Raw genomic sequence first — 16,599 nt, 5'->3', positions numbered from 1 at the left:
CGTTGTCTTGTCTTCCGTTCTCTTGTCGTCTGTTTTCTTGTCGTCTGTTCTCTTGTCGTCCGTTTTTTTGTCGTCCATTCTCTTGTTGTCTGTTCTCTTGTCGTCCGTTTTCTTGTCGTCTGTTTTCTTGTCGTCCGTTTTTTTGTCGTCCATTCTCTTGTTGTCTGTTCTCTTGTCTGTTTTCTTGTTGTCTGTTCTCTTGTCGTCCGTTTTCTTGTCGTCTGTTTTCTTGTCTGTTCTCTTGTCTGTTTTCTTGTCATCGACGGATGGCCGTCGATTCTTCTTCTCGCACGACGACGACGACGAAGCGGATCTATCTCGAGACGCGTCCGAGGTATCGTCGTTGGCGACGAGGGATTTTTCGGGGGCGGGATCCGTCCCGGATTTCCCATTGTCCGCCGCCGCCGCCGCCACAGTTGTCACCTTCTTGGCCGCCTCGCCTTTCTTCTCAGTCGAATCCCCACTCTTCTTCTTCTTCACCAGCTTCTTGACCGTCTTCTTGGGCGAAGTCGTCGGCGAGGGCACCATCGTTCCGTTCAGCGCCGCCGCATCTTTTGTTTTCTTCGCAGCGGCGGCCGGCGGCGGTTTCGCGTCGTTGTTATTGTTCGTGTTGTGATGCGTCTGCGCGCCTGGCAACGCCGCGTCGTCGGACGTCGCCGCAGCAACGTCCTGCTTCCCCACGTGCTTCCCATCTCCGCCGGCGATGTCGGCGGCTGCAGGGGGCGCCACCGTCGCCGCGGACTCGCTCGTCGCCTCCGCCTCCTTCTCACGCTTCGTCTTCTTAATCTTCTTGGGGCTGCTGCCAGGCGTGACATCCGACTCTGCGGCATGGTTGCCGGGGGTGAGGACCGCCTCTGCCGTGCTGTTGCCGGGCGACGACTCCGCTGTGGACGTCGGCGTGGCGACGGTCTCCGTGAGCGTCGGTGTGTCCGTCCCGGGAGACTCCGAGGTCTTGGAGGAGGAGCGTGCGGAGGAGGAGCAGGAGGAGGAGGAAGCTTCCCCTCCGCTCTCCCTGCTGCTGCTTCCATCTGCCGCCGCCGCCACGCCGCCAGCGATCAATGATGCGTCGCTCGCCACGCCCGAGTCGATCGATTGCGTCTCGTGCTTGACGTCGGTGGCTGCGGGGACGGGGGAGGGGGAGGAGGCGTACAGGATGGCATCGTGAGAGGAGTCCGCGGGGGAGGGGACGAGGGTGCTGCTGCTGCAGGGCGGGGCGGCGGGCGGGGTGGAGGGGGCAGGGGTGCATCGGTCCAGTGCTGGGTTGTCGTCGAGGAAACCGAGGGATTGGAGAGTCTGCATGAGCTCGTCACACTCCGACGCTGAAACACAGAAACAAGGATTAGCGAAAAAGTTGTTTTTGGACTTTTTAATTTCCTAACGATACCATAATATTAAGTCAACTATAAATTTTACTTACACTCAAACCTGTACACGCGACAGAATAATCATGCACACATCCTATCCTTAGACTTAGAGAGAACATATAGGCGCATATATACACATGCATGTATAACTGTCAACCCCATATAATTATAATGATCACTTAATGAAAAATGCTGCCAACATTTTCAGACAGACAAACGTTCATTCTACAGAGGTGTCTGGTTACATACTTAATCAGGTATGTACGATTAACATAGTTAACTAACCTAATAATTGTGATGCACACTAGCTCCAGGGTTAGACAACGTGGCAGAATTAACAAACGGTTGATATTAGGAATTAAGAAGAGATTCGAGAATTACCCGGCGGAAGCACTATTGTGATTCGTATCGTATTGCCAAACTCATCTAGCAGTTTGTGCAGCCGCGACTCTTCAAAGTTAGGCGAGTCCTCGACTCCCGAACAATCGACGTACACCTGGTGGCGAGAAACAACAATAGAGCATTCATAATGCTGGTAGTGGCAGACAGAATGACAATAGAGCGCAGGGTCTCCTACCCTGTAAACTCCAAATGCGGAATGTTCCCGCGGTGATCGGTAAGGCGTGCAGTCCGAAGGCGCCGAACATACAAGGGTGGCTTTGGCCTCCCAAGAAAATTTTGATTTTCAGGTGTCATCTGGTGCATTCTGAGTAACGATTTGCCACTTTTCAAAACCCAATCCACCACACCTAATTTTTAATAATATTTAGTATCAAAACGAAATCTAACATGAACTGGTATTTTCAGAACTTGAGAAGGAAGAAATGGCTTCCTTAATATAGGATTAATTATTTATTGCAAATTACTAATACTTCAAGGACACATGATAGTTTCAAAGTAATTTTTTACTGAAAATTCAGGTAACGAAGATCACTCAAGCTGCACATATGATGTACATTCATCAAACACATAACATGTAAAATTTCAAGAAAACCAACTACATGGTAGTATCTTCCCCTAAAATACAGGCCAACATAAACATCAATGTCTGTGAAATTGAAAGAAAATCCTACTTGAAATATCTTGGGGTTTACCTAGACCAAAACATTAACTGGGAAATTACTAGACAAACTATGCGACACCTTGCAGACAGCGCCTGTCTGACTAGGCTGTTCCATTTACCGGAGACATGCCAGATACAAAATGCATAGAAACACATTATAACACTGAGCGATGGTAGGGGGGTGCAAAGCTAAGGTAATGGCAGAAAGCACAATGCGCGTGTATTTCCAGGAAACGACTTGGGGCGCGTTTGTTTGGTCAAATCCACGGATCTCGATCCAATGGATTCGTTGATCTGACTGTTTGTTTGGTCGGATCACTTGATCTCGATCCACCGAACCCGATCCTGCTAGAGAGGTGGATTCAAACGGGATCCAATATGGCGGCCCACGCCTCAGCCAATCACAGCTTGTTCTTTGTTATGAACCTTCCCGTGATAGGTCACAGCAAAACGTGAACCAGTGAAGTCGAGTTTGCCGTTTTGTTTGGTCGGTATCCGGCGATCACATTATGCGATCCGACAGGACTTCGCTCCCAACAAATACGCCTTGAGCCAGAGTGAAGGCCTATTAGAAGCACAATATGCGCTCTACACTGCTAATTTCTCCAATACTTGTACTGACCTATAGAAAAATACTTCGCGTTACATGCATAGAATCACACTACCTTATGAGCCAGAATAAACCTCAGAGTTCGCTCCCATTTTCACTGCACCTTTGCTTAAAACACAGAGAATCAGGGTGCGAAATTCTGGTAATTGGCCGGCCAACACACATTGTTTGCCCAAGCCAATTATCGCCCCGAATCGGTTAAAAATTGACGTCAACAATGTTGCTACGGGTGTTTGAGCACTCAGATATAGTCGTTTACATTTAACGATCAGTTGTAGTATTGTGAACTACAGTGTATATGTTAACATCAATGGCTATTTCGAAAGTATCATAGGCAGCCATTTGAAATCTGAGAATCAAACGTATTGATTTACAGGCTTGATATCTACAGTTCTTCTCAATTCTCCTCTCTCGCACCTCAAACCTTCTTGTCTCTACAGTTCATAACAGGCGTGATGTGCAAGGGTAGAAGCTCAGAAACATTTCTCAATTCTACTTCCTTACACCTCAAATCTTATGATATCTACAGTTCTTCTCAATTCTCCTCTCTCGCACCTCAAATCTTATTATATCTACAGTTCATAACAGGTGTGACGTCCAAGGGTAGAGGCTCAAAAACCTTTCTCAATTCTCCTTCCAGGCACCTCAAATCTTTTTTGCATCTACAGTTCATAACAGGTGTGAGATTTAAGGGTGGAGGCTCAAAAACCTTTTTCAACTCTCTTCCCTTGCTCCTCACAGTTTTCACACCTGTTATGAACTGTAGATACAAAAATATATGAGATGCAAGGATAGAGGCTCGAAAACTTTTATCAATTCTCCTCCCTTGCACCTCAAATATTTTTGCATCTACAGTTCATAACAGCTGTGATTTTTGACATCTGTTTTTGGCTACTGTTCGCATCAATTCGCGAGTGGAGGTCAATTATCCTCCCTTGCACCTCACACAGTTTTCGATCACAGGCAGTCTTCGCATATGTTTGCGAGCGGAGAGAGATGCTCACCTTCTCACTGCGGAAGAATCCCAGGCCGCGGAGAGAGTTGATGTTCTCCGGATCGTGAAGGTAACGTAGTTCCCCCGAGTATTTCTCCAGCACCAGACGCATGGGATTGGTCGGCAACCCGGTCACCTACAGGGACACACGTCAGTGTTATGATTATTATTATCATTATTATTATTATTATTATTACAATATCTTATAATACCCAGAGACCTGCACATACACGTCTCTGTTCGATGTATCGATTCTAAATTAGCTCAGGGATAGAATATTGTACTTTTCAGAGAAAGGGCAAGTGTCACAATATCAGTCGATCAAAAATCGATTTTAATTTAAATGTTGAATGTTTTTTTAAAATGCTCTCATCTCAATGTTAATGTAACAGTATGCGCTGAAACAATGTGGAATCAGGGGTGGAATTATATATCTTCAGGGGCAATGAAGTGTCGCCATATTGGACAACCAAAAATCCATTTTAATTTTAATTAAAACGTTGATGACCAAATTGCCCCAATTTCCGGTTAGTAGGCATCAATCAGGCGGTGGTCAATCGGGCGGCGAATCGAGAAACAAGAAGCTACATCGCAACCACGCTACCTCAGATATGATGGCCTTGAACTCGTCAAGCGTGTTCGAGGATTGAGCGCGGAGATTGAACGGAGGCTGAATCGTCTCCGACACGAGATCGACTATGTGGAGCTTCACGGAGATGCCTGCAAAACCCAGCAAAACCACCGTTACGACTCGTCATCAAACACACAGTCATCGCAATCGGATGTCATTGGAGCGAGAGGGTGTGGTTACATCATTTTAAGAGATTTGTTAATTACATAACACCACGAACATCCAATACAGCTCCATAACTGCTCAATTTATCTGGGGAGGGGAAAACTCAATTGACCAACTCGTGGCCTTAAAGTGATTACGTCACCGTAAATAGTAAAAAATAAAAATAATATTTCCACTTTTTCACAAAATATAAGTACTTTTGTTCACTTTTTATGGTTAAATTGCTGCATTTATACTTCTTATTTTATTATATTGTTCGATGTGAACATACACTCGTAACTCATACATAGCCCATAGCAAGCAATTAATGTTAGGAACACTAATATCAAATCGTCTAGGTTTTTTTTATTTTAAACTAGTGGAGAAACAATCTTATCAGGTAAGAATGTGACGATACGTTTAGTCCCATTAGTTCTTACTTTTAATGTAAAAAAATGACAACAAACATTTTACCATAGAAAATTCGTGACGTAGTCCCTTTAATGTCTAACTAGTGAAAACTAGAGGAAACATTCTCAGTGGAATACACTGATGGGTAATGCCGATGATAGATTAGAACGCTATTCCACGTGAAATTACTCAGAACCTCTCATGCAGCTACACACTCAGGGTTTCTTCTGAGGAAAAATTAGACAAAGGAGGTAAATGGCCAGTTTGGGAAAAAAACGTACATGATGGATTCAAAGGCGTGCCATAGGTACGCGTGCGGACGCTGCAGGCGGATGCAGGGGGAGAGGGAGAACTCCCCCTCTCACTAGGGGGGGGGGGTTCTGGGGGGTCTCCCCCAACATATTTACACTATTTTGACAACGGCGGGTAAATACAGGAACATTTTCACAACGGCGATGTTAAATTTGACAGCGGCGGTGCACCACTGTGCCTCTCATGTATAAGAAACCCTGACACTATAGAAAACGTCGAGGTAGAAATGAAGATTCAGAACACAGGACAGCAGCGGTTACCTCCCGGATCCAGCGTACACCTAGATTTAATATCTCATCAATCAAATTTAAATTATCAGATAAAAAATTATATATTCACATAATGCTAAATATTAGATACAAAAAGTGCTGCATGCAAAGTAATGATTTCGCCTGCAATCACGGGATGAAAACTATATTACAATATGGATATTACACACGCAGCTCAAATTAAGGCGATTAAGATTAAATGTAATCTGCCTCGGTGGAATGACAGTTACCTCCTGGTTCGTAGACCTGGAACTTCTGGTCCGGTCGTCGAATCTCCATCATCAAATCAAACTTGTAGGAGCTCTTCACTCCCCCGAGGTAATCGGACATCGTCCGCTCTTCCTCCTCCTGCTCGGTGGCGCCCTCTTTCTGCTGGAAGCTCTCCTCGATGTTGTCGTGGTATTCGTCGTACTTGAGCAGACGACATTGGTCGCGCGTCACTACGCCCTCTAGATCCAGCAGCTGCAACAATGAGCTACAAGCTGTACTGGCTAGCTCTAGCCCAGTGGTTCTTAACCTTTCTTGAGTCATGGACCCCTTTGAGAATCTGGTGAAAGCTACAGACCCCGCCCCAGAAAAACGCACATAAGCACATAAACACAAAATGTTTGTGCGCCTGGTTCACGAACCCCGTGAAGTCCATCCCCTTTGGGGTCAGTGGACCACAGGTTAAGAACCCCTGCTCTACAGTATTGGTCAATATACAGGGTATAGATCTATACTAATATATATACTACTATATACTTATATACTATATATATAGTATAATTATATACTATATATATAGGTCTAGGTCTGTATAGGTCTAGGCCCATGGTCTGTATCTGCAGTCTAAATCTATAGTCTATGGTCTACTGTCTTGATCTCTGGGTTGTATCTACAGTTTGTGGTAAGCTGTATCAAGAGCTACTGACCTTATAAGCTCTATCACTGACCTTGTAAGCTCTATCACTGACCTTGTAAGCTCTATCACTGACCTTCTAAGCTCTATCACTGACCTTGTAAGCTCTATCGGTCGCATCTTGCAGCGTGTCGTCGGCGTGTATGTGTAGCTTCTTGTCGACCATCTTTCCCTCCATCGGATGCTGGCAGAACACCTTCAACCGGCACGTGTTCAGGTTGGCTTCCTGCTGCTTCTCGTACTCGTCGCAATCATCGCTGATTCGCTTCAGCAGCGTGGCGAGATGCTGCGGAAACGTGTCTAGCTGCATCGGCTCTGTGTGAGCGAGAGAGAGAGAGAGATGTTGGGGGGTTAGTGAGTGAGTGTGGTCTCACATACATGAGAGAGAGATGCGGGGGTTACTGAGTGTGGTCTCACACACATATATATATATAGAGAGAGAGAGAAAAAGAGAGAGAGAGAGCTAGAGAAAGAGAGAGAGAGAGGGAAAATGCATAGGCACGTGTGTACGAAAACAGAGAGGGAGAGAGAGTAAGAGATAGAGAGCGAGAGAGACAGAGGACCTGATACATGGGCGTGTTCGTCAGCCGGGCATACCTGAGTTGCGTGACTTGTCTATCTGGCGGTACATGAGCATGTAAGCATTCGTTGAGCTGGTGTAGGTGCTGGTGTAGGACGCTCGACCCGCCCCACCGCCGTACGTCTTGCGTATGTCATCGTACGTGATCTTCTGAACGCTCTGATCGTTGAAGCAGTACCACTGTCCATCCGTGAACGACCTGCAGTCACACGAGGCATAGAATCGTCACCTCAACCCACTTACAGAGTGTAGACTTTACTACCGGATTAAACCACATTAATGCTCAGACAATAAAATCGGTTCCAACCACCATGCTGCTTTATTCACAAGCTCCTGCCAATCTGCTCACAGTGTATACGCAATACGTTTCTGTCCTACTTTCTGTTTATGTTCGTGGACCAGTTAGTTAATGTTTCAGCTGACCTCCATTTTAAACACTACAGTTACTCATCACTCAAACCATAACGTACCAACTTATAGTATTATCATATTACCGGATAGGCAGATCTGACACAGGAAACAACAAACTATTAATCAAATGTACCTATGTATTTTTCCAATTTGCTAATAGGACACTATTGCGAGAAAGCAGAAAAACTTTGGGCTATAATTAGCAGCTATTCACCTTGCTAATCATTTTACCATAAAAACCCAATAAATCTATAGAAAAGTATATTTCTGTTACTTTTCGAGAGGCAAACTACCAGTTTATTCGACCCCTGGAACTACTAGGCTGCCTTCACCTAGTCTCCGTCTTAAGAAGACCTCTCCAAAGTCACAGCCAAAACTAAAGAAAATCTTAGACTACTTTGCTAGAATTCATTCAAATGCAAGCATACCGTACATATTTAACAGCTGAAATCATCGGTAAAAATTACATAATACCTCGGAAAAACCGCAACACGGAGAGTCAAGCATACAAACATTCACGCGCAGCAAAGTAAAAACCTAGGATATAACCCTGAGAGTGACTCATACCACCCACGCCTAAACGCACACCTTTTTGCCACACTGTTACAGGAGAAGACGGCAAAAACACAGTTACCGAAAAGGTGGATACAACTTACTTTATGTAGGCATAGTAATGTCCGCCCGCAGCACTACCAGAGTGGATCATGATAGAGAAGAGTTCATATACCCACGGTCCCTGCAAACAAAACAGTAATATCATAGTGACTCACTCATACACTTACAGGAGCTCAAGCAATGATGCAGAGTAATGCAAACACATATTTGTTAATTGCCTTCAACTGGCATTTTTTAATGCAAAACGATTAAAATTTCCTTCTGAAACACAGAAGACTCCTAATTTAATATTAATGATAGTTATTATATCTGTTAATTGACAATATATCAAGAGACAATAGTCTTCCTTTACAATAACACAGTAAACTCACAATTTAATATTATTAATAGTGTTGGTGTATGAATTAACCCACTGACTAAACTACTATGGTATAAACCCAGTTATTTACTATATTACATGTTCTTTTCTATAGCTTTATTACATTATTTTACCACAGAGTAACGACAAGAAATTTTTTGCCATAATATTTTAGGAATGTGCTTGGTAATTTTTGCTAACTAGGATATCTCCCTATATCCACTATCACTCCCTAGTCACGAAAGCTGACACTGCGCTGACTAGCACTAATATTTAGAGATGCTCACTTCTTCTTTCATGTGCTCGGCATTCTTGTCGTTGGTTAGCGTCTCTTCCGTCGTCTGTTTGACGTCAGCGCCCCCTTCTGGGCCGCCGCTATCGCTGAGTTCCACTCCCTCGTCCACTCCATTCTCCTTAACGCTCTTATTGTTGCTCGTGTCAGACGAAACGTCGACCAAAATCCCCGTTTTCGCCTGAATCGAAACGAAATAGCGATGCACGTATATTATATAAAAATTTTACTTTCTTATTATTAACAGTTAATATATTAAAAAAGAAGGGGTTATATATTAAACCGGTTAAATATTAACAGCGAAACAATGACAGCACATTCGTAGCTACATGGGTACATTTTTTTTTACCAATCAAGAATATAGCGCAGTACAGGGTCTATATTCATAATTTATGTTGTAATATTTATATGCATAGACAGAGAGATAGGGGGAGGAAAAATAGGATATAATAAAAGAAAGAGAGAGAAATATGTGTAGAGTACATTTTTGTTTACCTCTACTGGTTTGTTACTTGTTTCTACACTATTGCTTATCAGTTGTGCATTTTCTGTGGGTCCATTAGGAGTCACAAATGCTACGGTGTTAGCATCACAATCATGATTATTCTCTCCTGCAGTTGGCGCCCCGATGTCGAAGTTTCCTGGACATTCCTTGGTGGGTGATAGTGGCTCTTCTATGTTAACATACTTGTTCAAGTTCAAAATCTCAGGAAAGGTAACTCTGTATAATAAAAAAAAACAGTAAAGACGTCAGAAATTTGACTGTTGCATTCATCTACAGCTCAAAACGCCATTATGTGTAGATTCCATCCCCACCTCAGCAACTGAATGCCTCCCACCATCCCCCACCTCAGCAACTGAATGCCTCCCATCCCCCACCTCAGCAACTGAATGCCTCCCATCCCCCACCTCAGCAACTGAATGCCTCCCATCCCCCACCTCAGCAACTGAATGCCTCCCATCGTAACACTGTACATGCAAACTATTCTCTAACACACGTCTCTTGGAATAATGTCATACGATTTAATGTCCCGCAAACAAATTTTATTTCCAAATAAATGCAAAATATTTATTGGCGTGAGAGTTTGGACAGCCTACCTGCTGTCTTTGTGAAGTTGTAATGGACACAGTAGAGAGCACATGATTCATTAACTTGACCTTCAAATTCTTTTTCAAATTAAATTCTTTTTCAGCTTTGACTGGGTTGTGATCAGCAAAACAATTGATGAAGCTTAACAAAGACAGCAGGCAGGCTTTACAATCTGTCACTCCGTGAAAATATCTTGGATTCATTTCATCTCGACAGGAAACCGTTTTGCAACTCACTTTTCGTTTAGTTTGATCCGGTGCATAGTGCTGTAGTCAAAGTCGAATCGTTTCAACTGTAGCGTTAGCATGTATGGATACTTTACAAACTCAAGGCCCTGCAAGATATATAACAACATCATAGAGGTGAAACCAATGTTTCATTGTCGCTGTCGACTTCTTAAATATTTATGCCAGAGAGAAATTGTGGCTCTATTAATATTGTTGTCGTGTTAAACCTTCGTAATCTACCTGTTGCTGATACTTTCTAAATATTCTCAATTGGTATGCATCATTTTTTCACCACGGAAATTGTGTTTTATAAATGCTCCATTTGAGTGGCACATAATAATAAAGCGTGTAAAATAAATATAATAATAATATACAAATAAAGCACATACGAAAGTTATATCAACATTACCTTGTGTGCATCACATTTCTTGTTGCATTGCTCGCAAAAGTACTGATTCGTTCCGTCTAATGTTTCTGGTTCCACGAATGCCTGTAACGCTTCCCCCTAAACATCAAACATATAAACTTACATCACATATATCGGTACCTGAGCCAACAATCTCATGCCCATGTATCAGTTACAACGCTACATCTATCCTGTCGGTAGATGCAGATGGTGTCTTTTACTAGATACATTAATAAGTGCGCATGTTCTCTTCTGTATTTAACTGGTTGTAACAAATAAAAATCATTGGCCTGTTTAACAGAAACAAAATTTGTCTTAAATAGTCTTAGCCATAACTCTTTCTCATAGACCAACAAATACAAATTGCAACTCTATACTGTTTCCACGGGGTATATCGACTGACCAGAGAAATAAATCGTAATATCTAATCGTCTCGTATCCACGCAAAACTGCGGTCGCTGACATACGCACCACGCTTTTAAAGACTGTCGTCGCGCCGAACGGTCGAATGGTGAGCGGTATATCGAGGAAGGCATCGGTGCGCGCGCTCTCGGAGCCGCAGTCTAAGCAGCGGACGTAGTCCTTCAGCTGACCTTGGTAGAGCTGGTTGATGAGGTCGGCCTGGTCCGTGTTCTTGAAGTTCGTCTCAAGGGCGTCGAACATGACGCGACACAGCTCCTGTACGTCATGCTGCTGCCACGCTGCGTGCGCGTGCGGGGAGGGAGAGAGAGAGAACGTTGGACTTATGTTTGGGGGGAGCACACAGGATATGTATATTGCTGGGGCTCTGATGAAAATATGCCCTTCAGAGCAGGGTCAGAAAGAACGTTAGTTTTATCTTTTGGGGCAAGGCACGTTCAGCTTTAACGTTTAATCAGAAATTTTACGGGACCAAGGCATGTTGCTGGAGCTCTGATTCAAATATGCCTTTCAGAGGAGTCTATTCAAATAAACTTATCTTCAGCAGCACCTTTTATGTGGGATAAAGAGAACTATACAGATAATGATCTATATATATATCTATACATATATATATATCAGGAGTTAATGAAGACAAACAGTTTTGTCTTCATTAACTCCTGATATACATATATATAGATATATAGACGGATATATTATATAGAATAAATAATAACCGCCTACAACTGAGTGTGAACAGAGAAAACGACAGGCCGACAAAACACACAACAAAACAAAGTAATCACCGACTACAGTAACCGAGGAAACACCGGCCAGCTGCGGACCCACCGGCAGACAACCCACCCCCCACATGCGCGACCTTTGCTGACCTTCTGAACTGTCCCATCCGAAGCTGCGCGTGAGATCGGTCGTTTCCACAGCTCGCTTCTTACTCGTCTGCAGATTCAGAAACAACTTCTGCAGCTGGAAGGGAATGCTCTTCGGTTCATCGTCCTCGGACGAGCCTCGGTACTCCCACCTGGTGGCAGAAACATCGCCCCACGTAGTTACCAACACAAGCGCAAAACATGAGCAGGTATATATACGGCCAGGTAGATAAATCTATACGCCTGTACTGAGTGAATATTTACGAAAGGTGTTATAATATTATTTATATAACCTGCAAACACCATCGATACAATTTCAAGTACGAGTCACACACAAACATTTCCCCCCCCCTCATATATGCTTGTTAAAACGTTATTGTGTAAACTTGTTACATATCATCACGTTGTAAGCGTAAATGCTAATTAGGATAATAGACGGGTTTGCAATGATGCTTACTTGTAGAGAGCGTTTCTAAACTCAGGTGTCATGTAGAGTGTCTGTATCAAGCTGTTGAGATAACAAGTCATAGCTTGATTCACCAGTCCCACATAACCTGCAAGCAACATGATCCATCCATGAGACTACCTGTCAAATTCTAATGTTTTTAAGGGGAGGAGGCAAATGGTTTATTGATGTTTAATCCTGAAGTTTATGGCTTCCTTGCAAAACTTGCCCTCGCTTTAATTGGAGAACTTACGGCTCCTGAAATCTTAGGGTCCCGCGGCGAAATGGAGCAGAACCTTCAAGTTTATCAGGACCATTTACTTTCTAACAATGCTTCTTCTGTGAGAGAGAGATGGTTACTATATATATACCAGGGCGCGATATTAGCACCGGTCCACCGGCATATGCCAGCAAATTATTTGGAGGACCAGTAACATTGACAAAACACCGGCCTTAAGCCGTGTTAGCGAGTACCTATATTTTATTTATAGCATTAATGAGCAACTAGCCTACATTACTGTTTTACCTGAAGGATATCACGCCATAATTTATCAACATTTTACGAATTTGAAATCGAGAATGCAAGCGTGAAACATGACATTGACAAAAACAATTTGTATTCACGATCTGTGTTCAGCAGTAGTTCAACAGCTACTATGCGATGCCGCACACTACTACATTTTTAGGATAGCAAGTCAGTGAAACAGTCTTACTGTTTTTGTTTTTTTAAACAAAATTTGTGAGGGCTGGTGAAAAAATGCTGTTACCGCTCTGGGCCGGTGCAAAAAAATCTGAATTTCATGCCCTGTATACACACTACATGGGATTTATGGAAAGGGCGTGGAGGCACACTAGGGATGCCAGCCACTGTGCTTCCTAAAAGAGCCACTGTGCATAGTAAATTAGAGTTCAGTTGGATAATTTATGCAAATAAACTTTAATTTTATTTTCTTCAAGTTCATTATCTAATACTTGGAGAAAATCTGCACGTTCTTGCATCCAACCTAAGAAGAAATGCGATACTAGTACGAGTGATATCGTAATGAAGTGGGACGATGATGTTGACGTTGCTGCCACAGGCACTTGGGACAGAGTCAGAAAATAATGTGAACACACATTAACAAATAGGCCCTACTACCGTACCTCTCAATTACAGTTCCACTGTTGCGTCACTGTATATCAACTTTCCTTCATAAAAACCTATGTAAAAACTAACGCTATATATAGAGAAGGTAGGAAACTCCGTTTGCGCGATTTGCGACGATCACTCCTCGATACTTCACATTTCGCAAACTTGTCTGAAACCTACCACCTCCATCTTGGGCTCGTTCTGCCCTCTATAGTCCACTGAACAAAACTATGTAACTGCTGAGGCCGATAAGTGCCACCTTGCTTTGTAATGCGACTTCAAACTCAGAAGTCCCGGCGTTCGTGCTGATTCATCAAAAATGTATACGATTCACGATTCCGATGGGACCCGGTAGTCGAGGGCGACGCGTAAACAAATCCGCCCGCTCTGCGTCAATTTTATGAAGGAAAGTTGATATACAGTGACGCAACAGTGGAACTGTAACAGAGGGGTACGGTATTAGGGCCTATTTGTAAATGTGTGTTCATATTATTTTCAGTTTTTACTGACTCTGTCCCAAGTGCATGTGGTTGCTGCCTGCTGTTATTGTGAAACACATCACATCACTTCACCTTCTGCTATGTCTGCAGCAGCAGCAGCTGCACATTCACAGCACTGGCACGACAAAAACATCGACTCTCACACTTCCTAATTACGAAATTCTACAAGCACACAACTTCAATGCTCGTGTTTTTGTTTCTCAGCAAACGCTGCAAAACAATCACTTTGTATTCTCTCCAAACAAGCTGCAGAAAGCCAACCTTTGATATCCATCTTAAGGAGAGAGATGCCTGAAATACACAGCACTGTGTCAATCAATCACATGCTCATTCTCTCTCTCTCTTTCTCTCTCCCTATCTCTCTCTCTCATTCTCTCTCTCTCTCTCTCTCATTCTCTCTCTCTCTCCCTCCCTTTCTCTTTCTCTATTTTCTCTCTCTCTCATCTCTCCATGAAGCCTTACTAAGTTACTAGGCTACTATAGTTTATAATACCTAGGTTATTGAAGAGTATGTTGCCACTACAACATTTACCTATGTTACTAAACATTACCAAAGCTTAGCTCATAGGGTCTATGTCACCCAGGGTACTGCCGGAACGTACCCTGGTAACTATTTGATATGGTCAGGGTTAGGGTTAGGGTTAAGATTAGGGTTAGGATATAGGGTTACCGTTAGGGTTAGGGTTAGGGAGTAGGCGTAGGCGACTCCCTAGACTCGTTAGTGGAGTAGGCGAGGTACAGTCCGACATATTAGATAGTACCAGGGTACGTTCTGGCAGTACCCTGGGGGACATAGACCCTCTCACTCTCAGCCAAAGATTACTACAGGTCACTTAAAGTGGTAAGAATGGTAAAGGTATATATACGTTACTATAGGTGGTGACAGGTTACTTACTATACCTAGGTAATTGGAGAGTATGTTGCTACTAGTAATACCATCCTTACCTATGACACTCTAGGTTACTGTAGGTTATTAACTATAGGTTATCAACTATAGATTATTAGCTATAGGTTATTAACTATAGGTTATCAACTATAGAATATTATCTATAAGTTACCTAGGAGCCATGTCTAAATTCTAATTATGCAAATTTAATTCTTGTTAACTCGAATTATGAAAATTTCATGTGAAGTAATTTCATATGTTTATAAATGTTTTTAATTAGCTTCAATGAGATTATCTGTAAATATTGCAACATTTGGTTACTATGGCAAGGATTCAGGCAATCATGAAAAAGCTCCAGTCAATGGTAGGTGAGTGAATGCGTGCGAACATGTGTGCGTGCATGTGTATGTCTGTGTGTGCGTGCGAGTGATGTGTATTATCTTGCGGTTGTTACAGACGGGGAGGAGGATGACAGCTTGAACCTGGACAGCCTCACAGCTAGCGGCTCGTCGCGTGGCGCGCTCGGAACTATGGAGAGCACCAGCACCGCATCGTACGACAGCGACTACAGCAGCGCCTTCAGCAGCGGAAACATACTCTCTAATAACCTAGGTAACCTATAGCTAATAATCTATAGGTGATAATAACCAATAGCTAATAACCTACATTAATCTAAGGTGTCATAGGTAAGGATGGTAATAGCAACATACTCTCCAATAACCTAGGTAACCTATAGATAATAATCTATAGTTGATAACCTATAGTTAATAACCTACAGTAACCTATAGTGTCATAGGTAAGGATGGTAGTAGCAACATACTCTCCAATAAGGATTTGTTGACGTCACAGTGTTGTCATATTCATGGCACATCCATAATCTATAAACCCAACAAGCCTGAATAGCCGAACGCGTACAGCACGGGCATTCATGCGGTTGCACGTCTGCCAAATTTTCTTTGGACATTAGCTAAAAAAATACGGTTGTTCCATGGTTCCATAGGGTGCTCCGGAATGAACTAGTTAGTATAGCAGAATTTTCACGGAGTCACACGGACTCCTGCATATGTCAAATCAGGGAGTCCGACAGTAAATCAGGGAGTATTTGACTCTGGACTCCCGTTAATTTCGCACCCTGTATGTCCCTGTCTCTAGAGGGATTTTGCAGGATAATTGATTAGTTTCATTTAATTCTGTTTAACCCTCCTCTTGAGGGTCAAAAGGTTTCAGACACTTATTCTTCGCACGTCAGTGGAAAGCACATTCATGGTCCTTTCAATAAAGTGATAAAAATGGTAGGTCAGCGCTGAAACAAAAAAGTTTTTCACTCTGTCCACTAGGCCATGTCGTCAGAAAATGTCTGATATCTTACCTTTCCCCCACTGCCCTTTGACCTCCAATTTTGCATTGGTGATGGGTTTCCTGCCCATCACACTATACACGGAATATTAAGAGCACTAGCTGAAACCCGCGCTATGCGCGGGCTTAGTGCCTGTGATGCATGTGTTACCAGTGCAGTAGTGTTATGTGTAAGGTGTTATATGGAGAGTTTAGTTGTTGCACATGTTTGTTTTTTATGGTTGAGATGTCAATACAAATACATGTGCAATCATGCTTACAAGTAACACATTAACCATTTGGGCAAGTACACAGTGAAATACATACACCAACACAGAAA

At 43.0% G+C, this 16,599-nt stretch overlaps 1 protein-coding gene across 1 annotated transcript in view; it reads right to left on the bottom strand.

The window, feature by feature from the left end:
- The window catches only part of LOC106815704 (ubiquitin carboxyl-terminal hydrolase 47-like), a 40,961-nt gene that overhangs the window by 19,938 nt on the left and 4,424 nt on the right, over positions 1 to 16,599 (bottom strand). The window contains exons 4-19 of the mRNA XM_014820206.1: positions 14,532 to 14,557; positions 12,422 to 12,518; positions 11,968 to 12,116; positions 11,150 to 11,379; positions 10,682 to 10,777; positions 10,282 to 10,379; positions 9,451 to 9,676; positions 8,951 to 9,136; positions 8,347 to 8,426; positions 7,297 to 7,478; positions 6,797 to 7,014; positions 6,029 to 6,260; positions 4,636 to 4,751; positions 4,042 to 4,167; positions 1,746 to 1,860; positions 2 to 1,319 (exon numbers count right to left, since the gene is read on the bottom strand). Of these exons, the coding sequence (XP_014675692.1) occupies positions 2 to 1,319; positions 1,746 to 1,860; positions 4,042 to 4,167; positions 4,636 to 4,751; positions 6,029 to 6,260; positions 6,797 to 7,014; positions 7,297 to 7,478; positions 8,347 to 8,426; positions 8,951 to 9,136; positions 9,451 to 9,676; positions 10,282 to 10,379; positions 10,682 to 10,777; positions 11,150 to 11,379; positions 11,968 to 12,116; positions 12,422 to 12,518; positions 14,532 to 14,557 (3,495 nt within the window). The remainder of the gene's footprint in view (position 1; positions 1,320 to 1,745; positions 1,861 to 4,041; positions 4,168 to 4,635; positions 4,752 to 6,028; positions 6,261 to 6,796; positions 7,015 to 7,296; positions 7,479 to 8,346; positions 8,427 to 8,950; positions 9,137 to 9,450; positions 9,677 to 10,281; positions 10,380 to 10,681; positions 10,778 to 11,149; positions 11,380 to 11,967; positions 12,117 to 12,421; positions 12,519 to 14,531; positions 14,558 to 16,599) is intronic.

This window comes from Priapulus caudatus, unplaced genomic scaffold, assembly GCF_000485595.1.
Source record: "Priapulus caudatus unplaced genomic scaffold, Priapulus_caudatus-5.0.1 Scaffold1180, whole genome shotgun sequence".
NCBI classification, from domain to species: Eukaryota; Metazoa; Priapulida; class Priapulimorpha; order Priapulimorphida; family Priapulidae; genus Priapulus; species Priapulus caudatus.
Note: the sequence above shows the minus strand (reverse complement) of the source record. Positions and strands in the feature narration are given on the sequence as shown.